The 26266-nt window shown below is 38.5% G+C and overlaps 2 protein-coding genes across 4 annotated transcripts in view; both read left to right on the top strand.

Annotated features, from left to right (window-relative positions):
- The first annotated feature begins 1113 nt into the window (after positions 1 to 1113).
- nars2 (asparaginyl-tRNA synthetase 2, mitochondrial) lies at positions 1114 to 6748 on the top strand. Its single transcript, XM_031751291.2, has 14 exons — positions 1114 to 1438; positions 2365 to 2474; positions 2580 to 2700; positions 2799 to 2939; positions 3024 to 3104; positions 3219 to 3313; positions 3539 to 3671; positions 4194 to 4292; positions 4402 to 4439; positions 4536 to 4602; positions 4713 to 4850; positions 4976 to 5073; positions 6408 to 6434; positions 6525 to 6748. Exons 1-14 carry the CDS (start codon positions 1277 to 1279, stop codon positions 6667 to 6669), a joined length of 1455 nt encoding a protein of 484 aa, XP_031607151.1. The 5' UTR covers positions 1114 to 1276; the 3' UTR covers positions 6670 to 6748.
- An 819-nt stretch (positions 6749 to 7567) lies between these two features.
- The window catches only part of gab2 (GRB2-associated binding protein 2), a 36857-nt gene continuing 18158 nt past the window's right edge, over positions 7568 to 26266 (top strand). For 2 of the 3 annotated variants that reach the window (XM_039598242.1, XM_031751220.2), the window contains exons 1-2: positions 7569 to 7935; positions 22271 to 22571. In XM_039598242.1, coding sequence (XP_039454176.1) covers positions 7864 to 7935; positions 22271 to 22571 — 373 coding nt within the window. In that variant the 5' untranslated portion in view covers positions 7569 to 7863. Of the gene's footprint in view, positions 7936 to 22270; positions 22572 to 26266 lie in introns of all 3 variants that reach the window. The other variant, XM_031751221.2, reaches the window with a different exon arrangement.

Below are 26266 nucleotides of genomic sequence, written 5' to 3'. Positions count from 1 at the left end.
AGTTCATTATTCTGACAGGAGGATACATACAGTTCATACAGTTAATTTTGGTGTATTGAGAGGGGCGGATTTTCACCGGGTTTCAAACCCAGAGTCGATGCCAAAAATGACAAAAAAAGAAGCATTTTACATGCTTTTTGTCAATTAATCAAAAAATAGAATTGTTCTGCTTCCTGTTAAAATAAGGCCATGTACATAACTGCTCCATCCAGGCTGGAGATAATTAATATCAATGACCTTGCTAACGTTTCAAATGTATCATGTTGAGTTTAATGATGATATGTCATAAGCAGCCGGAGGTGGAGACACCCGGCTCTGGTCAGGGGCTCCAAAGCTGACAGGCGAGACCAGGTGAATAATAGTCCATGGCATCTTATTATATTGCTGGCGTGATCTGATTTACTCCAGCAGCAAATGGTGGGAAGAGACCCAGTGTCGTTGTGGGTATTGAATTAACGAGGTTTACGCGCAAATGAACCCCACACTGACGGCAGATACATCACGAAAGATTAAAGAACATTTCCACGTGGCTGTGATAGGTGTTCGGCTTGCTTCATTACACTCCTGACTCACTCCACATGTGTTCGCTTTACAGCCGAAAATGTTTTGGAAATTTTGGAAGTTAGCGGGGTTGACTGACATTTGCATGAACTCTTCACCCCAATCTACCCGAAGAGATGTTTTTTTCCTTCTTTTTTTCTGCAGGTAATGGGACATTTGACACATTTTTACATCCAAGATCACAAAATCCATCTACGCATTGTCATTACTGATATAGGGAGTAAGAAGGGCATTACAGCAAAGGTTCTTACAAACCTTTGAACAGTGTATAGTATTTTCATGTTTTATGATTTCCCCTGTTAGAAAATAAATAAATAAATAACTAAATACGACTAAACAATGTAAATTATACTGTTAATAAAAAAAAAAAAATCAAATGTTAATAAAATGACTGTGAAAAAAAAAAAATCCCGACCCTCCTGGGTATTTTTTATAGGTTCGTCTTTAAATAACACTACAACTCCCTGCAGCAAGAAACAGAAATCTGATTGGATTTTAATAAACCACGTGACTGGATTGGACGAATGGTGAAAGACCTAAACAGGAAGCGTTGCATTCACTCTCAGACAACGTGAAATCTGAAAGTCAACTCCAGACAAAATGCGGTGCATATAATAAAACTGTTAAATATATTGTCTTCCGAGTCTTCAGATTGTGATTGTAGCATGTTGTGCTTTTAGCGGGTTCTGCGTCGGAAACAACAGCATTTGTTACAATGTTGCAGTCGGCAGCTAAAGTCCTTTCTTTTGCATCAGCCACCTCAGTATCTCGGGGAATAGCGGCAGGTATTCGACATTATTGTAAGAATACACCAACTAAACTAAGAGTGTCCCAAGCTCTGTCTGGGGCAGAATTGGGATCTAACATTAAAGTTCAGGTAAGTTCTGTTTATTGGTTAGTATTTTCTGGTAACTGCGCTTATTTGTGCGATCAAACCTGCCGCAGGAACTTCAGCTCATTTGCAGCTAAACTCACAACAATGGTGGCTTGTTATATGTGATTGCTAAGAATCTGCTGAAAAAATCTTAAGCCTTATGCAAATTCTGCTGAAACTTGTAAATAGTAAGTAAATAACAATTTTTGTAAAAACCACTTTATGCTAATTTGCCTGAGTGCATGCGTGGAGCTTAGGTAGCGACAAACTAAACTGGCATTTGTAAAAGTTAACCACTGCTAACTCTAAATAATTTTTTGCTGACTCCCAGCCATCACTAGCTGAAAATTTGTTATATCACCACATTATCATATTTTCACTATGCCGCTATGCGACTGTAGTAAAACATCTTGTTTTGCCTCTAAGTTACACTCAAAGCAAGTGTATTATTAGGTGGAGAGAAAGAGTCCATAAAAATAAGTGTATAAACATAAATGAGCTGCTTTTTTGTAGCATCTTTCTAGTTTTATTGACCACTCACACATTCATAGAGGGTTTTCTTTTTACAATATGTTGCCCAAGGTCACTTCCACATATTGGATGTAAACAAAATCCTTAAATAATCTCCTTAAGTGCAATATTATTAATTCATTATTCAATTTGATGATCTCAGAATTCCATTTGAAATGATTATGGTTATTGTTAGTACCGGTACATCACAACACCACCCCCTGATGCCTAATGCTGCACTTTCTCACTTACTTTCAAATAATATCATACCACATTCTATGCATTTATGTGCCATGTTGAGAAAGAACAAGCAGTGAGTTCTCAAATTACCAACATCCTGATTATGTAAGCAAAATGTGCACATTTTGTTTTACCAGATGGAATAGCTGAGTGTAGTTTGTTCTGTGTCTTTGTTTTAGGGATGGGTTCGCTCGGTTAGAGCTCAGAAAGCCAATGTCTTTCTCCATGTGAATGACGGGAGCTCCTTGCAGTCATTGCAGGTTATCGCAAGTTCAGAGCTGAATGATCCGTAAGCATTTCGGCATTACTCCCTATAGACAATCCTCCTGCCACACAGTTTCTGACATGAAAAGTGCATGCTTAGAATATTCTTTTGTTTTTCTCACAAATTTAGGTTGCTCACATTTGGTAGTGCCGTTGAAGTCACGGGCATTCTTAAGAAAAGTCCACACCAAAAACAACCAGTTGAACTTGATGCTAAGCAAATCAATGTAGTTGGAGAATGTAACCCTGTGGTAAGAACAAATGTCTCATACACATTTTGTAACTGTTTATATGATTGCTATAGGAATCATGGTTTTATTGTATTTTGTTTTATATTCTTCTTTTTAAGGATTTTCCCTTTAAAATCAAAGAGCGGCATGGCCTTGAGTATATTCGCCAATTTCCTCATCTCAGGTGCAGAACAAATGCTTTTAGCTCCCTGTTGAGGATACGAAGTGAGGCCACTGCAGCAATTCACTCATATTTCAAGGTGAGAACATCAGGAGAGGAGTTTCTTAAAAAATGAGGAGCAAGAGGTTTTGTTTTTATTGTTTTATTGTCTTTTTTCCTCCAGGACAATGGCTTTGTAGAGATTAACACTCCAATCATCACGTCAAATGACTGCGAAGGGGCAGGGGAGCTCTTTCAGGTTGAGGTGAGCATCTAAACACACTAACAGCACTGTTTTTTTAAAGTTAAAGCCTCGTGCTTTAGTCTGAGCAGAATTATGACACTGTTTGAAAACTTGAAATCCCCGCTTTTACCACAGCCATCAGGCCCAGATCATGCAGATGGAGAGAACTTTTTCTCTGTACCAGCCTACTTGACTGTGTCTGGACAACTTCATTTGGAAGTGGTGTCAGGGTGAGGTAAACTACAGAAAGTTGACAAATTACAGGAGAAATCAACTTGCTTTATGTTGTTGTCACATAACTATTGGATGTTAAGTGCTTAATTGTATTGTTTTTTTACCCTCATTTTACTTATGTAAATCAATTTCTCCACATTCTAAAGTTTACATAGTCATATCACTTGTATACAGCGATGTACACTAAAGTATGTTTCTGCTTATAACTCATACTCTTGTAGGGCTTTTTCTAAAGCCTACACATTTGGGCCAACTTTCCGTGCAGAGAACTCCCAAAGCAGACGCCACCTGGCTGAGTTTTACATGGTAGAGGCAGAGATCTCCTTCACACAGTCCTTAGAGGATCTCACTAAGGTTAGCTTTGTCATATTTGACCTGTATTCAACCTCAGATACAAAATGCTATTTGTCAGTGAAACAGGACATAGGATAACATGTTTCAGCCTGTTAACTTTTTATTCTATACTACATATTTCTGTACTGGTTATAGATTAATTCAGACTTCCATTATTTCAAATTCACAGATGTCTGCTGTTCTGTTTGTCAGTTTTTGTTTTAAAGTTTGCATCCCATATTAGGCCAAAGTCTAAAGACATGCTTGCTAGGTTAGTGGTTGTGATTTAAGGTAAATAAAGTGTTAAAAAGGTATAGAATAAACCGCTGTATGAATGTGTGGTTAATTATGGCTTGTAGTATTAAGTGCTCTGTGTGATCAGTAAGATTAGAAAAGCATCTAAAATAAACTGAACTGATGTCATCATATAATTTCTGTGTACTGAACTTCAAATTTTGCAAATTCCCCATGTGACTTTTAAAGTTGCCCTTGTGCACAGTTGCCTGGGAAAGCTTTAATTATTAAACTTGGCCTGCTCCTTAGGTTATGGAGGACATGTTCAGATTTGCCACAGAGCATGTATTGGCTCACTGTGTGGAGGATGTGGATTTGTTTCACAAGCATGTGACTCCTGGGCACAGGGTAAGTCCTGAAGGACACTTGGGGACATAACCTGGTTCCAGCCATGACTCTGTCTGACTTCATTATTAGCTCAACTTACGTGTTTCCTCTTGCATTCATATATCTCAAGGACACTGTAGATGCTATGCTAAAGAATAGCTTTCCTGTGTAAGTCTCTTCCTTTTCTGTATATCACATTTAAAAGTGGATCACATAAATAATGTGGAGACAAAAGTTGAAGGAATATTTGATGTCTTTTCTAAGGATTACCTACAGAGAAGCTATAGACATCCTGCGCCGCAGTTCAGAGAGATTTGCCTTCCCAACAGATGTGAGTGGCAATGATTACATTTTTATGGTGATATTGCAAACTAGATCTATTCCTCTACCCTCTGCTTGCTAACAACAAGTTTATTCCACACGGCTTTTCTTTTTGTACAGTGGGGCTGTGACCTTAAGACAGAACACGAGAAGTACCTGGTGAAACATTGTGGCAACATTCCAGTCTTTGTCACTGATTATCCTTATGATCTGAAGCCTTTTTATGCAAGAGACAACCAGGATCATCCTGAGCGTACAGTAAGAGTCAGTTATACTGTATAACAGGGTGAATGAATGATGTAACCTCTCATTTCCTTCTTTGTAATGTCAGTTAGGGTATGTCAGTAATTTGCATATCTGAGCTGATTTTGACTGTTGTGCAGGCAGCTGCGGTGGACCTTCTTGTGCCAGGAGTTGGAGAGCTCTGTGGGGGCTCCCTAAGAGAGGAGAGGCTGAATCTGCTGAGTGCTCGGCTGGAAGAGTAAGAATTCATACTCCACGAGTATAGGAAGGCTTATGCTAAAAGATTTAGACTACATTTTTCAATTTATCCTCAATTGCTTTAGAATTTTTCCTGAATGCATTCAGAGCAGTCATAATCCTGCCTGTGAGACTCTGGGCCAGCTGGTGCAGTTTAAGTCTTGCGGAGGCTGATTAAAATAAAGAAAATGCTCTATCCCCCACCCCCACCCCTCCCTCGTCTCTGACACATCTTGTTGTATCAGACTAGATGGGTTAGCATCTAGTTTGCATGGCTTAGTGTTTTACCTCACTGCCCATTAAAGATATTACACTGAAAGGAAACTTTTATTGCATGCTATTTCTGAAGTTTGATCATAAAGTTATATGACTCTGCCCATAAAAATCAAGATACCATACCTGATCTAAATTTGATTGATCTCCTGTTCAACGTTGTGTCTGTGCAGCCCGGCTGCTTTTTTTTTAAAGATCTCCCTTGATATGGTAAATGGTGACCTTTTAACTTGAATTTCATTTTTGGGAAGAGAACAAAGTTGCAGAGGGGCAAATCTGGCAAGTAGAGGTGAGCGAATATCGCTGCACCTGCGTTTCTGTGGCCAAACAAAATGTTTCATTGCACTATGTGAAGGTACATTATGGCATTGAAGTTGAAGTAATTTTAGCTGGATTTCCTCTCTCAGATGTCTCAGGATGTTACTGTAGAACTCTGCATTGCTATTCTGACCCTGGGGGAGGAATTCAACTCGCACATGAATTAAAATAAATAAATAAATCAAAAAACACCTTGCCTGCTCTCGCACTCCTGACCTAATAGATCATTTTCAGACATCGACACAGCATGCACATCCGCTAAAATCTCCTGTGTGTCGCTGGGTCTCACCCAGAGATCTAGCTACCATTACAAATGAGAATACTTGACATACATCAACTTCCGTGTCACGGAAGTTGATGTTTGCACAAGTTTAAGGTTCATGTTGAAAATTCAGGTGTGCAGTTGGTCAGAACAGGACATCTCGGGAGCAAAATAAAATTAGAAGCAGTGCTGCAAGTGGTCCAGAGTTTAACAAGAAGGTGACCTTGATGGGTGAATTCAGACAGCTTTACATAAATGTTGTTTTTCTATTTTCATGGGTGGAGTCTTGTAACTTTTTAATCACATCTCCTGTAATTTATATAAATGAATTTAGATGTTTGTAACCAAAAAAAGAAAATATTGTACTGTGCAAAATGTGGAGCATTTGTGTGGCACTTTCATGCAGCAGTGGACAAAAACCATTGAAATCATGCATTTATTGTAGAACTTGATCTCATGTCAATTATTGTACTTTTTTCCAGGGCTGGCTTGGAAGACGTCTATAGTTGGTAAAGTAATAATAGTAAAAAAAATTATGTATATTTATGATATTTTAGTGGACATTAAAAGAAGTCTAAAAACATTTGTGAATTTTGCAGGTATCTGGACTTGAGGCGTTTTGGCTCTGTCCCTCATGGCGGCTTCGGACTGGGATTTGAGCGATATTTGCAATGCATTCTTGGTGTCGACAACATAAAAGATGTCATTCCTTTCCCAAGATTTTCTCATTCTTGTCTTCTGTGAAAAAACAATTCAAGCATTTTGGATATGTTAAAAAAATTATGTATGTCTGGGAAACATTAAATAAATGTAATATTCAGGATTGTTTTAATTTTGTTTATTTCTGTGTCTGCTTCTATAATGGGAATTACTCATTGCAGGAATTTGAATTGATATATTTTAGTTTTCAAGGAATACTTGATGACGTGAGCAATACTTCCTAATATTTCCTAGGGAACTGTTACCAAAGTACAAATATAAGGAGGCAGCAATCCAAGCATAGCTTTGTAAATAAAAGTGTACCAATGCCCCTGTCTTCTAATGGCCAAAGAAGGCCAGTTTACTCTTAAGTACAAGTCACTTTCAATTTTCTGGTTAAACCTCACTTTTCAAACAAGGTTGGTTTTAAGAGCAAGATGTTAACATCCCACCAGATGGTGCCTTTTCCCATTTCAAACTATCTCTATGACATGTGAAAGGCTCTGGGATTCCTTAGAAAACAATTTTCTTATCAGCATTGAGAACAAGTTAAGAATTTGTTGCCTGAGTAAGAGATCCATATTATCTGTTTTTTCAAACAAGGTTGGTTTTAAGAGCAAAAACTTCCCACCAGAAAGTTAAGAAACTGCCTTCTGTCTGTCATAATATCTAACTATACTTGGATCACATTACGGGCTCATATAACACATTTGTTTGAATTATTTAGAGAAAAATAATGTACGGGGTTTGCAATAATAGAGAATCGCTTCTAGATCTGCTTGTTGTGTTAGAGACAAATGGATTTTGTTTTATCTGGAGTCGCTTGGGGAGCTGTTTAGTAGCAGATCTTCCCCCATCCTGTTCATCCCAGTGCAGCCCATCCCTCTATTCACGGTGGGCGTGGTATCTAAGGAAAACAAACTGCAGACACCCTATGATACTTCCTCACCCTGCATCAGTTGAGTTTGGCCGCGGCTCCTCGTCAGCCGGTTGTGCGTAATTGCCTAAGAGCAGAATCGCACCGTTTTGCACGCCTCTTGTTTCACACGGTACCATTTGAAGCGACTGTCTAAATCTCCGACCATCACTACTTTGATTTTTATCAAATGGGGGGAGCAGACAGCAGCAGGGAGAGCCAAACCCCGACAGCACTTTGAACAGGCAAGCCCTAAGGAGCCATCATGTACTAGTGGCAAACCGCAGTTTCAGAGCGAGAAGAAACAGCAGACACTGACAAACATGAGCGGCGGAGAAATCATCTTCCAAGGCTGGCTGAGAAAATCACCACCGGAGAAAAAACTCAGAAGATATGTAAGTGAATGCACTTCCGTTTAGTTTGTCTACGTTTAGAAGTTTGATCGGTACAGAAGTTACCCGATTTGTCTGCTTTCTCACTCTGCCAAAGTGACTCTTTGTGTTCATGTCATTTGATATTAACTGCTGTCAAACTCGTATAGTTTACTTGTAGCCGGTGCATCCTTTTTCTAACTCGTAAAGATCTCATAAAGACAGTTTAGTTACAGCATCACGCCCGCATAATAAAAGAAACGACTAATATACAACAACAACAAATGACAATAAATTCAAAAAGATTTTCTGGGTTTAATCCGATTGCACAGTGAACAAACGAATGTTTGTAATGATTACTGATCTTTGGTGGTCTATAGAGTAAGCCTGAAGGCAGAACAGTGAATACAGAGCGTGTAAAGGGCAACGTTTTAAAACCTTCATGTCCCACAGACGAGACAGTATTCTGTGTTTCCTGTGATCTTTTCACTCTTTCTGACTGTACAGTTGTGTGTGTGTGTGTGTGTGTGTGTGTGTGTGTGTGTGTGTGCATCTAACATAGATATAGACAAACCAAAACAAGAGGATACTGAGCATTACATTATTGATTCTATGCAGGATTTACTGAACTATCCCATCAAGGTCCACTTGATATTAAACCCTCACTTAACTGCTTCTGTATTGTGAACAGCAGGCAATTTGCAATATTTTATTAAACTAACATCATTTAGTAGGAAATGGTGATGGAAATTGTGCTTTAGTCTTATAGTCCTAATTTTGATGTGGACTCCACTAAAAGCATGAAAAGACAGCAGATTTTACATGAAAGGCCACCCGCTGGGATGTATGATAATAACATGGAGGTAAGCCTGTGCAATAGATGACAGCTGTCTATAATTTTGGCTAAAGAGCTGAGATGCACGCAAACTGTCGTTTGGTTTTATCCAAATATGATGAGGTAATGTCTAATCAACAACTGATGTGACCAGTTTTCATCCTAGCCAAGTCAACTAATGTCACAACACTTGAGTGCTTTGATAAGTCTATATAAGCCAAAGCTGCTGGTCTCTTGCTGGATGCTAGGCAGGGGAATGGCTACAAATCAGATAATAGGATTTATGAAGGCAGATAGAGCCATGAGACAATCTCCTATAAATACAGCTGTCCACTGTTTTTGTATGGTGTAGCGTTACCAGGCCTCTCCGTGTTCCTGCTAGCTGATTTTGCCATGATGTCATCTCTCTGTTTCATCTGGAAATCCATCCTTGAATGTCTTCAGATGCTGTCCTGTCATTTCCTCATTGTCTTCCACTTAAAGCTGGCTAATGTTTACACAGAGACCACCATCCACAGTATGGAACAGCAGCTGCAATACTACAGAGGAAAAAAATTTGCTTGGTTACAGTACTATATAAACAACCAGAGAGAAAAAAAAACTCCCAAGGCAAGATAGAGCCCACATAATGGACTGCAAGCAAGAAAGCAGGGAGCAGCCTCGGAGCCCTTCTCACACTGCTTCTCACCCTGAAAAATAACCTATAAACAACTACACAAACACTGTTTCAGCCAGAAAACAGAGTCATGAGATGGAGTGTCCAGAACAGGCAGACTTGTGAATGCGATCATCTGTCCATCTGACATTCCTTCCACTTAAAGTCAGGCTATATGGACAATCAGGGCCATTTATTTACCAGTATTGCTGTCATCTGATGCAATTACGTGAATGTAGCGGGATATTTTCAGATACAATACTCCAGACATTCCTGAAGGTGTGCTGTGTTTGAGAACATGGTAGCAGCTTTGATCGGTCAGTAGTAGAGGTGTAAGGAATGTGTTGTTTTAGAGCTGTAACTGCCATGTATGTTAAAATGTTCAGTTCAGTCATGCCAATCAGAGGGGATTATTTATGAAAATATATCTTAATCCTTAACAACAATTTCCCTGTCAATATTCAACCATTTGTACCACCGTGCCCTTCCCAAACCAGCTGAGGCCTGTGTTTGTTAATCAGTAGTTAGCTGATGAAATAGTTGGTCATTGTATTTATCGTCTCCCGCGACCTTCCACAGATGATTTCTGAAAATATGCCACATAGCTCGTTGTAGAATCTGCTCGAGTGTAGGGCGAGAGTAAAAACTGGTACTACCACTGCAGGCTTGACATGCAAATCATGTGCAAAGCAAAACACTGCCAGTTAAAGCGTGGATGCAACTAGTGGAGAAGACAGGAGACAGCATGTTTATGCAATGTAATGACGAGTCATAGTTTAAGGTTTTCTAATTGTATATGTGAATCACTCGCCACAGTGACTTACTTACTGTACAACAGCTCCTCACTCCACAAATGCAGCCCATCTCAAACATGTGACAGTGGCTTTGCAGACGTGTGGTTAATTTTCACTTCTTTCCCACCAAAAAAAGTCATGGTCTAAATGTAAATCACTTGGTTGGAGTTTATCTCCTCTTTGGGGCTGATTGAGGTTCCAGAGGTGGGCAGTGTTTTAATGCTGGGGGTGGGAGTGGCCCAGCTGCTTTTTTTGAACAACGTCCAGAATAAGCAGAAAGAACATGAAAACAACTGACGAATCCAGTGTGTTCCCAGTTCCTCTTGCATAGTTCGGCTGAGGTAATTTTTACTCATCATTCGTGGTCAGACAGTGAGCTTAATCATGTCTGCTATATGAAGCTGCAAACAATCTTCTACGTGTCGCTGCTGTCTACTAAACAATCTTCCCATTATAAAATCAATATATTGCAAATAATAACACTAAAGTTTGCACTAGTTTTTCTTGGCTTGTTGTAAAGAAGAAAAAAATCTTTTTTGGCTTCTTCCTCATTAGTTTCTTCCGAAATAGATACTTTCAGTATTGACATGTGTCACGATAAGTTATCTATATTAATCACGCACAGTGTGACTGACACTGCATACATTAAAAACTGTCTTTCTAGCTCGCCGGTTGATCAAGCTGCTGTTTGCTAAACTCTCCCCATCTGTCCGTTGTTGTATCTGACATCACAGACATGTTTGTTCAAATACAGTAAAGCGCTGCTACATTCCAGACAGATCATATCGGCAAGGTGATATCTTTTGCGTCTTCTTTCTCCCTCCTGCCCTTTTAAAAGGCTGTGCACTCTTTCCCTTGTGGATGGCACGCTGGAGAAGAGAGGAAGAGAGATGAGGGGAGTCAGTGAGGTTTAAAGGCAGGCATAGCAGAGCAGCAGGCTGTGTCCCACTGTCAGCTGCCGGGTCTGCTGTTGTTTTGCAGAGGGGCTTTGGGAAGTCCTTGCCCTTAGAGGTCAACTCCAAACACCTCCCAGTTCCTGCTTTGACAGACAACCAGCACTCCACAGACATTTTCCTTGTTCCATCTCATCTGTGGGCCTTTTCCCCCACAACACTGGGGTGGCTTTAAGTGACACTATTGAGATTCTTTTTTTTTTGCTAAAATCATTAGATATGTTCACTTAAAAGGATTCTTGTGTTTGACCTTTGACTTTTTTTGTTGCTTTATAATCTGTTTATTATTTTTGGTTTTGCTTGGTGGGTTATACTGATTATTCTTTTATATATTTTGTCTGGTGTTCTTTCAGCAGTATATTGGCAGTCCACGAAATGAACTGAATGCAGATTATAAATATGTATTTATTTTTTCATGGTCTGATTTGAAACTTTGTTATGCCATACTCTGCTTTGCCATGAGCTCGTTGTGTTTTTGATGCGAAATGTAATTCTACCAATAGCAGATGCCAGACTTCGTTTGGATGGTACCTGCAGGAAGTATTGCGAAAAGTCCCATGACAGGAATAGTAATTAAATTGGTGAGTCGTACATAAATGCGTTTCTATTTATGAAAGCATTAAGAGCTGAGCTTAAAATAGTGTCCTTCTGAAGGAAATTAGAGCCTATTGATTTTTTTTCCTTTTGTGATTTGGACTAGCAGTGAGATCGTTTATGTTTTTTTGATGACATTTAAGAAAGCGCACATGGTTTAATATAATGGTGCTTCAAATAAAAATGCGTCAGACTACAACAACTTTCATCATAAACAGCTGACCTAAACAACTCCTGTGGTTATTCTGTTTTCATTTTTGACCTAAGTGGTAAAAGCAGTCTAGGAAAAAATGCGCTGACGTCATCTGCAAGTTGTGCATGCATAAACTTTATGCTGGTTAGTTTCATGTTCACCCACGTGTGGAGTTTTTTCTCCATTTAGAGGAATCTAGTTTCTGTACTGATTAAATCCAAATGTAGAATAATTGACACAAATCACGCGATTAGTTCAAACGTAGATGTCATATGACTATCATTAGATCGTCCTCCTGAAGCAAGTGAGCTGTCATGCTGCAGTCACCAGCAAACGGAGGCATACATGTAAGTATAATTCAAGTTACGCCCACAAGCTAGAATATTTTTAACATTCAGTAAAATGATCTGATTATCAATACCACAAACTGAGATTAAGGTAGGATGGGAAAATGTGTATTTGTAGCATACATTTGAGTCAGCATGCAAATAAGTAGGTGGTTGCTTTTTTTGTTGTTGCTTTTTTTTTTAATAACAGCAGCTTGTTTTTGATATTATCACACTTCTTTGGATGTTCATCAGACTCTGGGATCTTAAAGGTGTCGTTCGCTGAAATTTCAATATGAAATATCTTCGAGAAATTAGTGTGGTTGATAGTTCGAATGAGCTTCGAGGAATGCACCCATGTGTGGAAAAAAGGTGGGAGGGCACTGGCCAAACCGTGTTACCAGTTAAGAAAGTTTTGTAGGGGTTGTTAATGTGTTTATACCATGAAATGTAAGTGTAGTAAATGCTTTAAATATGCCAAAACACAGACTCTTGTGTCTCTGTTTTATGTGAGTGCCTTTCAGCAGTACTTTGTAGGAGTTGGAAATGTAAAAACAAAGTGACTTTTGGTTGAGGTTGTGGTGCAGGTGGTTGTGGCAGTCATAATGAAAACAGTGACAAGCATGCATACGTTTCTGTATATGGCATTGATAAATATTTTGCTTCAGGACATTGTAATACACTGGAAAAAACAAGTGTTTTGTCTTATATTTATGTATTTTTCCATGAAATGATAATTCTGGCTACTTGTATGGGGGAGTTTAACACGTTTTATTGATAATAATGCTTTTTTAATAATAGATGGTTTTCAAATCATTCTAGGTCACATGCTAAAAGAGTTAAAGACAGAAAGACAAAAGATTAATATGTGAATAAATCAATTAAGCTTAGGCTTTTACATCATCATCGCTACAACTGCACCTCACTTAGGCATTTCTTTCATACGAACATCTAGACACGGATGAGTCATTGCATGCCAGTTATGGGAACTGAAATTTCCAACAACTGAGTTTAGATAAGAATAAACTAATGAGTAATGTTTGTAACCAGTGTATAAATATAGACTTCTAGGGCACTACACCACAGCTACCATTAAAACCTGATGCCTAATATTTTCTAGGTCTCCTTCATGCTGCCAAAAAAGCTTTAATCAGTTGAGACATGGACATGTGTCTTCTGGGAATACCCTGTGGTGTCTGGCGCAGGGACATTGACTGCCGGTTATGTTTTGGGGCTTCCACAGTTTGGGCCTGTTCAGGTGCATTAGCTGATGCTCGATCGGATTGAGATCTTGGAATCTGGAGGCTTGGTCGATACCCCGTCCCTGAGCTCGTTCTGTTTTGTTTTTGATGGGGCAGTTAATTCTGAATATCTCCTCTTATTATCTTTAGTTTGGCATTTTGTTGAAAAATCCAGAAATTGTATTTATTTGTTATCTCAGTGTTGCTGAAAACATGTGTTTGGTTCCCACTGGTTCCGTTTCTTGTTCATGCTTACGCAAAAGACGACGTGGATAATGATATGACGTCCATGATGACTCTATGACGTGCTGTCCAGTCACAGGAGCACGTTCAGTGAGAGACTGAGATTACCTAAATGCACCACTAAACGACACAGGAAATCATTCCTGCCAGTAGCTATCTCCCTGTACAGCGCCTCCATCTAATGCGCAGTGCACACTGCAATAGTTACACCCCTTTTGCACATCATCTACAGTGAAATTAACAGTTTTACAGTTTTCTATATATATATATATATATATATATATATAATTTCTTTAATATTATGCATATTTATAATTGAGCTATTTCTATATATTAGAGCTATTTCTTATTTTTGTAACTTTGTAATATATTGTATTATGTAATTCTGTTCAGTCTGTTACTGGAGCAACCACATCATTTCCTTAGGGATTAATAAAGTATTCTGATTCTGATTCTGATATGGAAAGATGCTCTTATAGTGAGGATCTTTACAGTGTTAGAGATTTGAATGTTGTCATTCTAAACCCTATAAATAGAAACTCTTTCATCATGTCAGTAACTTTTATGTCACTGGAACGTTGTATATTATCTTCACCATGATTATTTCTGGCACAAGTCAAGATGATAAAGCAAATGTTAAGTATTTAGCACCTAACTTTAAATAGTATATGTCTTTTAATACAGTCATTGATAGCTCTGGATCAGGTCTGTCCCTGATTTGCTATTGCTGGACCCAGAAACCTGCCAAGTGTTTATTTTATTTTTGTCTGTTTTCATCTCTCTGTGCTTTTCTTTTCTCTCTTCACTTTCCCAACGTGTCCAGGCAGAGGGCCACCTCTCTGGGTCTGGCTCTGCTGGAGGTCTCTTCATGTGAGAGGAAAATGTTCTCCCCACAGTCATTGTGCTTGCTCAGAAGGACTCATTGATTTTCTCTGTGTAATATTGAGGAGGAGAGGTTTACCTAATAATGTAAAGTTAGCTGGGATGTTGGGAATTGGTGCCTTGTAAATCTAATTTAACAACTACATTTATTCATTTTAAGTTGTAAAATGTTCATTAAATGTGCCACTTATTAAATGTACTACATTGGTGTCTCTTTAAATTATGGCTTAATTAATGATATTTTGCAAATCATCTGTCTGCTGCAAAACCTGAATATGAAGTAAAGTTCATATTCAGGTTTTGTCCAGTCGTAAAGGTTGATTCTCCCGAATTTAAAAATACAAACGCTATTTCACACCACAAATTATAGCAACATGGCAAAGTGGCTATATGTTTTTGATTCATACAAAAAGAAATTTTTACCATTAAGGCAAAAGAAGTCAGTTGTGAGCTGGACCATGAGCACATAAAAATAATGAAAGAACTTGTAAAACTTGTAAAAATGTACATTTTTTCTTGGTCATTAAAAAGCAGCATCATGAAATTAAAATGCTAATTTATTTGATCATCTTATTCTCAAACAAAACAAAGAAAAAAAAATATCTACTATGTGGTGTACACAAAACATTCAGTAAGACCTCGACAAAAATGTCAGTGGCTGACTTCAGTGATGCACATGGCCTCATAGACATGTAGCTTGCAAATCCATTTGAGTGATTCTCCAACAAAAACCTTGCTGTGGTCAGATTTTCTCCTTGTATGTAAATGTTTCTGCTCTAGGACCACTTCCACTCCAGAGGTGTCTAATTCACTATAAATAAGACATATAAAACCACCTTGCAAGGAATTAGAAAGATCAGGAGATGTTCACAGCACATTCGCGTAGATGTGTACAAGCTGACGCAGATGGCAGAGGCAGAGGAAGCAACACAAAGAGTTCTGATTAAAGATAATGCTTCCCGTTAGTTAAACTGTCAGGGTGGGCTCATCTAAATAAGCCCAGCCTTTTTCTGATACGGAGACATGGCGAGCGATTACTCATTTTCATAATGATGCAACTGTTCAACCATCAATTGAAGCTGATTATATCTACTGAGAGCTTTTTAGAGGTTGTTTTTCAAAGGCTGTGTTGCAGATTTTGCAGATCATCGCCCCCGTGAAGCGAGTGAATGAGAGCAGTAGGTACCAAATGTTGCATCCCTCTTGATCATCGTCACACCTGTGCGATGAGGCTGTCTGTCATAGTGATGTGATGGCGTGGTATTTGGAATCCTATTTGCTAAAATGTTATGAAAGCTCGAAGGTATGAGGCTCTACTCTGCATATGAAGTTGTGTTCAGAGGACCTAGTTTGTATTTGCAGCCTCTAGCTCACCTCTGACCTTTTTTATTAACTCACGAGAATTTATGGGCATGTTTAGGTCTTATCTTTATGTGTTATGTATTCCAGCTGCTGTCCTTCCAAAGCTAGTGTTTTGACTATTGGGAAACCAGAGTGGTTTGATTTAAATTGCAGGAGTGCTCTAATGCATTTGCTATATTCCCCAGTAGTTTATACTCGCAGAAACTCTTCTGTTTAACATTTTTTCATGTTTACCTTACTGGGCACAAGGCCGGGACAAAGCTGCGTCCCACTCTTCTCCACTCAGTAAATGTAGCGGCTAACGATGCATACTGTTGGCACATTTTGTTTGTAACCTGAATTTATTGCAAGTGCTCCAGAATGTCTTTTATAAACTTTGTCTGCTTAACATCTTACTCAGAGCCAATGTAGAACCCTATGTGAACTCTACAGCTTCCAAAGAACCATTTGCGGCTTATGTAAGATTATATAAACGGATGTCGTATAGATAAATACAGATAAATGGTACCTTTTAAGCACAGACAAGACAAACTTACTTTTAGTGGATTATCTTTCTCCTTTCTTGCAGATTGATTATCTCATTGTTTTGTTTTCTAGGAGTTTTCAAGAAGAATCTTCACAATTCAGATTACACTGTGTTTTTGTGCTGTGTAGATGGCCGTGTGATATTCTTCAGCTTAATCTCGATCACATTCCCTCACTTGCTCAAACTCCAGCCTGCTCCTACAATGTGTTGTTATGTGTGACCTGCTATTGATTGGGACTAGATAATCAGGGCTCTGTTGTCATTGTGTATCCAGCTTTGTCTCCTCTCGCATAAACTGGAATCACAAGTGTTTAGGCGTTTACTCACAGAGTCACGGTCATTTTAACCATTGTCCTTCCTAATCCACATGTTGCAATGTCGTCCTCACTGTTGTTCTTTTGTTGAAAGATTTTTCTTTTAAACCATAATCAAGCAGCATATAACCGGCACAAAAATTAAAGTATTAAACATTCCTCCTTCATTTCACTGTTATAGGATAAATATGTTTTTTTGTAGGAGGGCTACTATAATTGACAGTTGCTTAGGATGAGTGAAATGCAAAGCTACATCATGCTAATACTGTATGAGCACTCCTTGTTGCCTAGTATTATTAATAAATTTCACAAATAAGTTTTCATGGCAGGTAAAAGTGATCAGCGAATCCTGTTTTTACTTTACTTCACTGGCAATGACCAAGCACCTGTTTGTTTTCGTGCCGTCTCACAGGTGTTTTTAGTGTGTGAGCGCTATTAAACGAGGGCACGCCGGCCGAGGTGTCCAATTCAACTTAAACCAAGTAAAGATGACATGATGTAATTCCCTTTTCCACAACGTGACCATAATAAAAGCTGGTAGTAGATTAGAAAATGTACACAAAGACACACAGGGTGATTACAGAGGGTCTGCTGCAGCTCTACAGTGCCAGTGTTTGTGCAGCTGTGTAGTGTGTGTGTGTACTACAGCATTCGGTAAACCAGAGGAGGTACAGTCAAAGAAACACAACCTGTTGTCTCTTCTTTCACTCCTTGAATAGTACCAGATGTAAACAAGACTATTCTAACCCCTAGCTTGGATAGCATAGTTTGTCATGACTGTTTGCTCATGCACATTTAAAAACATGTTGACTGATGTACGCCATCCAGCCTGTTGACACAGCCTACTACTAACCACACACTATATATTGCCCTAGTGTTGTAAAAGGCACACCTTAGATAATTGTTTGGGCCACGGCCATCTCCAAGTTCATTAGACTGTGTAATTGGCACTGCGAGGCTCTATTTGTTCACGTACATCAGACAGAGCCTGTTTTTATTGTGTTTTACAGTAGACGAGCCAGTACAATACATTTTTGGATGACACTGTATTTATGATGCTAAGTTTGATATAAAACACATACCAGATAACTGCGTCCTTCTATTTCTGTGAAGTGGGAGCTTATTTCTGAGTTGGTTTGTTTTCCCACACAATTGGTTTCAAAGTCTGCCAAAAAAAACATCCTAAATAACAAAAGAAGCCGGCAATATTAGCTAGTTTTAGTCCTATTTTTAGATGCAACCACAGTCATAGAATTGTTTTGTATGGTTTTGGTATCGAGTGTTTTCCTTCCTATCCATCTACAGTACATGCACACATTGTCCTTTGTATGCCGCTGCTGTTTCTGTATCTGTAGCCGGCTGCCATCAGCACAGGACAAACGACACTGTTGAAACAAGGTAATATCAAGCTTTTATTGGATGATTGAATAAGACTGAAGGGACTGCCCTTGTTCTTGGAAACCTTCAAGTGGGGGGGGGTCCTAAACTTTCACTAGCATTAAGATTTTTCTGTTATGCTTTACACAAACTGTTGTCCTGTTTTCTGCTTCTTCTTTATTAGACTTTGACTTGAAGAAATAATACTAGTACATGGCAGATGGCACATGTCCTGTATAGTTTCCAGTACATTGCTCAGACAATGGTGCAACTCTCTGTCACCATGTTAGTTTTGAGTGTGATCAGTGGCCTGGCCTAGAGCTCTCTCACTGGTCCCATTAACTACCCAGTCTAGTTGTTAACAAGGGCATTATTTCTGTGCTGAGACCCCCCCCCCCCCCCCCCCTTTTTTTTGCTAAACACTGATGCAGCTTAAACACATCTCTCATCCATCTTAGAGAGATGGGAGAATACAGACTACTTTTACAGCTTCAGCCCTTGTTTCCCACTACTTACAGTGTGATTGATGTGCTTAGACATGCTCTGTAGTACAGGCAGTGGGGTGGGTATGCTCGTTTTCTTGTGTCTTATTCCCTTATGATTCAGTTCACTGGGAAAGAGGCTACAGTGCCAGTTGAATTATTAAGATAATGTTGCATTTCATGGGAAGCTTAACATGACGTGTAACTGTTGTTTTTAGTCTTCTCCTTTATTTGATGGAAGTTGTGATTTGTTCTTAAGCAACAGCTTCATTTCACAACAATTGAGTAATGTTCTTATTAGTATAAAGATTTCTAAATACATTTTCTTGAGAGCTGTCCTGTTTTAATGTGCTGGTTGCAACCGAGGGATACCAGGAATAACCCAACTGGGTTGCACTGACCTTTTGAAACTGGGCAGTTTTCCAGGTCTCAATTAAATGATGCTCTGTCTTTCCAGAAAAGGCAAAAATATTTAAATGGGGTTCGCAAGAGTTATGGAGATTTTTTTAATGCACTGTAATAGCACTGAATCAAAGAGCTTTGCGGAACTTTCTTTTTGTTTGTGGGTTTTTTTTCTTTAAATGGTGCTCTGCTTGGTTCTTTTGGAGGAGTCTGATGACTCCCCTGTGTTTCTATTTCTGTGAAATAACTTCATATGCCAGAAAAAGCATTTAGGTGCAAATTTGAGGAGTATCACTGCGGACAGTTTCCACACAACCATTGTTATTATTATCAGTATCAGTAAACATTAAAAAAACATCTCATAGCAAGAAATGACCTAATACATATTTCACAGCATTACATTTCATGAAGATGCTGTTGATTATGTTCACACTTCTTTCTACTTCCTGAATTTGGGGTTAGTGGTACAGCAGCACAGCTGTACTATCAAGACTATTAACATCATACTGCCTATAGCTTTTATCAGTTTATCAGTCTGAAAGAAAATAAACAGAAAGTATTGCAAACTAGTACCTCAGGAGAACTTGTTAGACGCCGAATATAAGATAACGATCTGCACTTCCTGGAAAAAACAGAAAAGAGTATGTGTTCAACAGAACATGTCAAAATAATGATTGGTATGATGACGCTTGTCTCAGAAAGTGAATTATAACGTGTCATTGCTTATGTAATTTATTGTAATTAAACACCACTGTTTAACACATTATTTTGTGAAACATTTTAGAAAGTACATATTACAAAAGAAATGGGAACAGCTCACAGCAAATACATAAAATAGCAAATCTAAGTGATGCATTTGGTTAAATCTCTTTAGAAAGATATCTTTGAAATAAATTTGGAGGTGTCAGTTGTGCATCTGATCAAAGAAAGGTAGTATGAGTATGCTCTAGGAAGATCATGACACAAATGTAGTAGGTGGAACCAATAAGCGTGGAATTATACAGTTCTCAATACTCATTTTGATACCACAACAAAATTATTATTATCCCATGTGCTTAAAAATGTATTTATTTAAAGTGTTGACATTATACTTTGTTGACAGGGCACAGAATGAAATGTTGGCCTACTAATGTTACTACAAGTTGTGATATTAGTTACATTACATTAGCTTAATCATTTAGCTATTGCAAACATTTTAGCCTATGGGACATACTTCATTTCACGATGTCAAAGTAGGATAATACTTTAGTTGTTGTTACTGAAACTCATCCACCTTGAACTGTTCGAGCAGATCTGGGTGCTGGTGTTTTTGGTGCTTTGCTGAATTAGTAGTACTTTCTCTCTTGGTCTCAAAAGCTTGATAACATTGGTTACCTTTTGCAAGTCAGTTATCACCCCATGGCCATTTGCCTCAAACACAAAGTACTTCAATGCCTGACTGTGTCTTACTTTCAGTGAGTTGGGGTGGAGGTATTGGAACAGCTGCACTAGTTGCTATTTTCTACATGTAGTTTTGGTTGTGCCTTTTGAAGTGTTTTTTTTTCCTACTTTGTGGGCGTGCTGCTGGTTTTTCAGCATCTAAGCTTTTTGGCTAAAGGTGCTAAATGGCATCAAGAACATGCAGCCTGCTTTAACGCCTCTTAGAGAAGCCGAGAAGGAATATCATGTTGGATTTTTTCCAGGTCTCTCAAACGGCCTGTGATTGATTGTTCATCTTAGTAGTATTCAGTCTAGGTCATTTTGTTGGACCAGGCATGTAGGCCGGCATTGCAGCAGCTCTCTCCTAAGTTTTACTTTTCATTGGCAACCACCTTTTCATAAAACTAACAGGTCTAATCTCTTTGTGGGTCCCTGTTGCTTCTGCTATCCATACATGTATTCTTTTTTCTCTCTTTATTTCTCACATCACCAAAATGCTTAACTACTTCATGCTTTTTTGCTTTTTAATTTGCTATCCAGAATGTAGGAGGTGTCTTCCATCTTGAAGATAAGGATTTGGGCATTTGAGGCTTGTTTTCATGGGCAGGGTAAAGATATCAAAGCTATTTCATCCATTAATTTGACCTCTGCATCACAGAAGTAATGGTCTTACTAAATAAAACATTTAGCATACTTATTTTCCAAGGAGGTTAGGAATCTCTCTGAAAGGCACTAGAGACATCAGTACAATCCATTTTTCTGCCCTGTGTGTGTGTGTGTGTGTGTGTGTGTGTGTGTGTGTGTGTGTGTGTGTGTGTGTGTGTGTCTGTCTGTCTGTCTGTCTGTCTGTTTGGGGGGAGGTGTTAGCCTTGCGGCAGTGTCTGTGTTGATGGAGAGAGAGAGAGTGCCTGCAGAATCCTGTGTGTCAGCAGCCTGAACGTGAGACATTGCCTTGCAGAAGTGCATCATGGCAAATGTCCAAAAGTCTCCCCCTACTCTCCCCAACCCTCCTTTACTCCTCCTTTGCCTTCCTGGTCTATCTTCCTCTTTTGTTTCTGAACATAGAGAACACAGAGTCCCTTTAGACAGCCACTGGAAAACTACATTGAACTGTTGTATTGAAGGCCATCGTTCTTCCTTTACTCGTTTCCATTTGATACATACAACAATGTTAATGGTGTGAAACGTGTGACATTGTAGTTCTCTTGCTATTATAGCTGTTTGCATTATCAAATATGAACCTTTTGCTGCTTTTCGTGTGGTTACGCTGCACGATGCTTATTTACACTCGGGCAAAAATCTGTTGACATGATGGTTTGCAGGAGTGGCATGATTTTGATTGGACGAAGAAGTGTGAATTACCAGTTTTTTAAGGTGGCAGGAGGCTGCAGTCTGAAGCTGTCATAGAGGAGCGCTGCTAGTCTCAGCTTAAGGAGGGATATCGGCACAGGAAATACGTTGGGAGAGAGCAAACACCTGCTGCCCCCTCACCCCACAGTGTCTAACACACATACAAACCACACACAACCACGTATGTGCAGAAATAGCTTTTGTCTTTTTGTGCAACACTTACAGGCCAACTATATATTGTGTGTGTTTATAAAATTATATACATGTATATATGACAATGTATATATTTTTGTATATATATCTGTATATATATATTTTTTAATAAAACTTTTGTATAATTTGTTATTTGTGTTTTGTTTTGCTTTGTTTTGTTCTGGATTCACGTTCTTACATTTTCAATCTCATTTCCAGGCATGGAAGAAACGCTGGTTTATACTTCGCAGTGGCCGCATGAGTGGTGACCCTGACGTTCTGGAGTACTACAAGAATGATCACTCTAAGAAGCCCATTCGGGTGATCGACCTGCAGTGCTGTGAGCAGGTCGATGCAGGCCTGACCTTTAAGAGGAAGGAGTTCCAGGACAGCTATGTATTTGACATCAAGACTGTAGACCGCACTTTCTATCTTGTAGCTGAGACTGAGGAAGAGATGAACAAGTGGGTCCGCTCCATCTGCCACCTGTGTGGTTTCAACCAGTCGGACGAAAGCCACGGTAGGGAACAGAAACACAGTTGCTCATCTATCAGCCTCGGTTTCTGTTTGTCTTTCTTCTATCCTCTTTTTAAAATCTTTAATTCACTGAAAGAAATCTCTGCAAATTTTACTTTGTATTGCCATGTATTATCTTTTGGGCTAGCCAAGACAATTAATTTCCCTTTGGTCTGTTATTTGGTCTGCCTTGAATTCAAATTTTCAAAAAATCTTTTACAGACCAAAATAACCAAAAAACAACTCACTTAAGGTGTTAAAAGGATGCATTGCTTCTTTTCTGTGTTTTTAGGAAAGCTTAAAAATATCACCTAATGCTTTTAATAAATAAACACTATAGTTTTATAAAGCAGAATATTGTCATCTGCCTTTTATGAATCCCCTGTTGTACTTTTGCATGTTATTTGAACCTTTTATTGTTAAATATGAACAGAGATTTAACCACATAATGTCAATGGCAACATTTCTGTCAAATAAATAGACACATTGTCTGAGACTGATAGATTTTTTTTTTTTAAGAAATGGTCATCCCTCTACTTTTTTATATCCAGAATGACTTTTTTAAAAGTTTGTTTTTGATATAGATTTTGGTACCGCTTAAATTATGATCCATTGTGCATGTGAATGGATTGCCTTTATAGATAACAATCCATAGATCAAGATTTTTGGTGTATGTAAAAATATCTCCATAGGAACATTAAAATAAATATGTAGCTACAGTTACTATAGCTCATGATGCTTGTCATTTTTATTATTTTTATTCCAACCTATCCAGATTATATTCTTGCTGTTGTTTTCCCGCCATCTGGCAGCTGGTGGACGTTAGTCTTTGTGCACATGGTTGATCATGTGTAACATGCAATATGACCAGGTGTGGAATTAAAAACAACTAGGAAGAGTGTAATAATCCTCACATCATGAGGAGAGCTCTTTGGTTCACGTTCAATAATTATGAAAGTCCTGTGATGAATTTGAAATTGTATCAACTATGGCCAGCAGAGTAAGGCTAAGGGACTGGGTTTGGAAAGTGCGTATGTCATGACAACTGCTTTAGTGAGTACAGCCTCTTTAGTGTGCACGCCACATCAGCCTTTTCACAGGGAAGTAACTATTTTGTTGTATTCACAGAACTATTTAGTCAGTGACAGTCAGGTTCTATTTTTGTACTATTAGATGATGAATTGTAATTTAACATCCTTTTTTGTCTAAGTGAATTCTCTGAAAAGCCACTTGAAGAAATCTTGATTCCTGGTATTGTTTGTGCTTGAGGGTTTTCATCTTCAGATAAACTCTGATTTTAATTAGCATGGCAAACTAGAACTAATAAGTACTTCAAGTGTTTTAATGCTGGAGATGGGCATTAAAAATGTTTGTTCGGGGGATTTTATCCAATTCATCTTTCTTAAAAATTCTTGTGCTCCCATGCATGGTTCCCCTTCATGACAGTACAGTTTGTCGGCTACTATTTTTAAGCTTTGCATTTGGCATTTTGGTCATTGCTGTCCTGTGTTTTGGTATTGTTTCTGAACTGAAAGTGACCATATTTGGTTTGGCTAGCTATGTGGAAGTCATGTTCAGTGTATGATTGGATGGGGTGATAACTGACAACAACGAGCAAAATTTGATTACCATGAAAAAAATGGTCATGGGACTTAATACAGTCATGCTTCTGGCTTGTTTTCACAGCAGTACTGGTGGAGATGACAAAATTACTATAGGGGCCTAAAGTGGTGAAATAAAAGCCACTAAAGTGAAGATTTTATGACAACAAAAATAACCATTTACATGAGTTAAAGCTTAGCATGTTACTTTAGTTCAGCAATATTTAAATGTAAAATAACCACTCTAAATGTTAGTAGCCACCTGTGGCTGCAGGTTATTCTTAGTTGACAGTACTTCAAAGGGTTACCGTGGTTACATAAATAACTGATATTGGCTAATTATCGTGCGTGCTGACGTGCTGGGAGGGACAAATAGGGGCTAAAATAGAGCGTAACAATAGAATAGGTGTTGTAGCTATGTGTGATATAAAATGAATCTTTTTTGAAGATTAAAATATTTTGTATATCACTCCTCCCCCACCCAGACAAGCTAAATCTATTGGGTTCTTTTTTAATTAAAAAGCATTGCCTCTTCATCCTGGTCTCTTTCCCATCTGTTACTAGATATAAGAATTTATCACCACACACATCTCAAGATCAGTCCACATAATATTTAACTTCCTTGTAAAACTAGCTTTACACAAGAGTTTCGTGCACAGGTCATAATTTTCCAGGGAGTAAGTTGTTGACTTTCATGCAGATCCATCCTTCCCTTCCTGGTAGTACCGCCTGCCTGGTGCCTTGTTTGCTATCAGCTTGTTCTCAGTGTCTCAGTGAAAATAAATGATCACATCTTCAACTGCATCTATCAACACTCGCCCAATGTGCAGTTAGCTAGTGTTGCACATTTTGCCTTTCAGTACTGCTGTCCTGTTGAAAAAGCAAAGGCATGTTGATACAATTAGTAAAGAATTCCGACTCAATGTGGAAAAAAAACTAAGATCCAGTAATGTACCCTGTAAAGTCCTTCATTTATGCAGAGCAAAATCTAAAGTTTTCCTTAAAGGGCTTTAAAAGCTCTACAAACCCTATATCCAGAGGTTTTATTTGTTTAAAGATTACATTTGAATCTTTTGTGTAATGCGTTACAAAACAGTATTGCATTACTGACATCACATAGTAATGTGCTTTTTTTTATTACTATTTTATTACTATTTGTAAAGTCAGTAATCATGTTTTTTTTAAATGCAAAAACCATCAAATGTGCCTACTCATAAATCCTTGAACAATTGCCTGACTTTAGGTCATGTAGTAGATGAAGAGTCAAGAATAGTAGTATGGCCTAGAGCTTTAGAAGAGTTCAGATAGGCGCATTATTTTGAATTTTTTGCTCTGATAAAAATTTAACAGCAAAGTACAAACTGCACCCAGTCCAGAATATCAGAAAAACTCACCAGTGCTGCCACCACATTTTGTCTCGTAGCATCTGAAGAGGAAATGTTGCGTATTTCAACAACATAACCACCGTCACCACAACATTTTTTGTGAAATTCTCTTTAAGTGGGGAAAATATGAACCTTTTTCTAAAAGGTTGCAAACCTTCATTCAAGTTAATAATACATGAAACCGGACATTTCTGCTGTAATGCAAAAGTAATGTAGTAAGTAGTGTAAAGCAGTATTTTTTTTATATATAATACTTTTTAAAAAAATTTAGGAGCTAGCCCCTATGGCTTCTTTATGTGAATAAAGGAGCAGCCGGAAGTATCTTTGCCATTAGTGACCCCAGCTGGGCTTTTATCAACCACAGATAATTGACTGCCAACAGAAGTGCCAGTAATTATGGTCAAAAAAGGATGTAGGTAGTCTGGATTATATTTTAGCTAATAACCAAAACTGCTGTTGAAATGTTTCAGTACCATTCTGACAACACAGTCCTGCCGTGTGGTAGTTCTTTCTTTTAGCACATTCCAGCTGGAAGAAACTACCTGTCAGTGATGGGCTGCATGCAAACGTTGAGGTCACTGAGCAAATGTTTGTTAGTAAGAGAAGTGTATGGGACGAGGAGGCGTGCAGTAACGATGCAACCCTGTGACCTCGTGCCTGCATCAGTATTCTTCCTGCAACCTCTCTGATCTCAGTCGCCCATGAACACATAG

Source organism: Oreochromis aureus, linkage group 14 (genome assembly GCF_013358895.1).
Source record: "Oreochromis aureus strain Israel breed Guangdong linkage group 14, ZZ_aureus, whole genome shotgun sequence".
Classification (NCBI taxonomy): Eukaryota; Metazoa; Chordata; class Actinopteri; order Cichliformes; family Cichlidae; genus Oreochromis; species Oreochromis aureus.
This window is presented reverse-complemented; position numbering and strand designations above follow the sequence as displayed.

Excerpts from the sequence above, each read along its gene's own strand:
- nars2 (XM_031751291.2), top strand. The coding sequence starts at position 1,277 with ATGTTGCAGTCGGCAGCTAAAGTCCTTTCTTTTGCATCAGCCACCTCA. Across the intron at positions 2,475-2,579 it reads AGTTCAGAGCTGAATGATCC|GTTGCTCACATTTGGTAGTG; the intron begins GTAAGCATTTCG and ends TCACAAATTTAG. Across the intron at positions 4,440-4,535 it reads CTAAAGAATAGCTTTCCTGT|GATTACCTACAGAGAAGCTA; the intron begins GTAAGTCTCTTC and ends GTCTTTTCTAAG.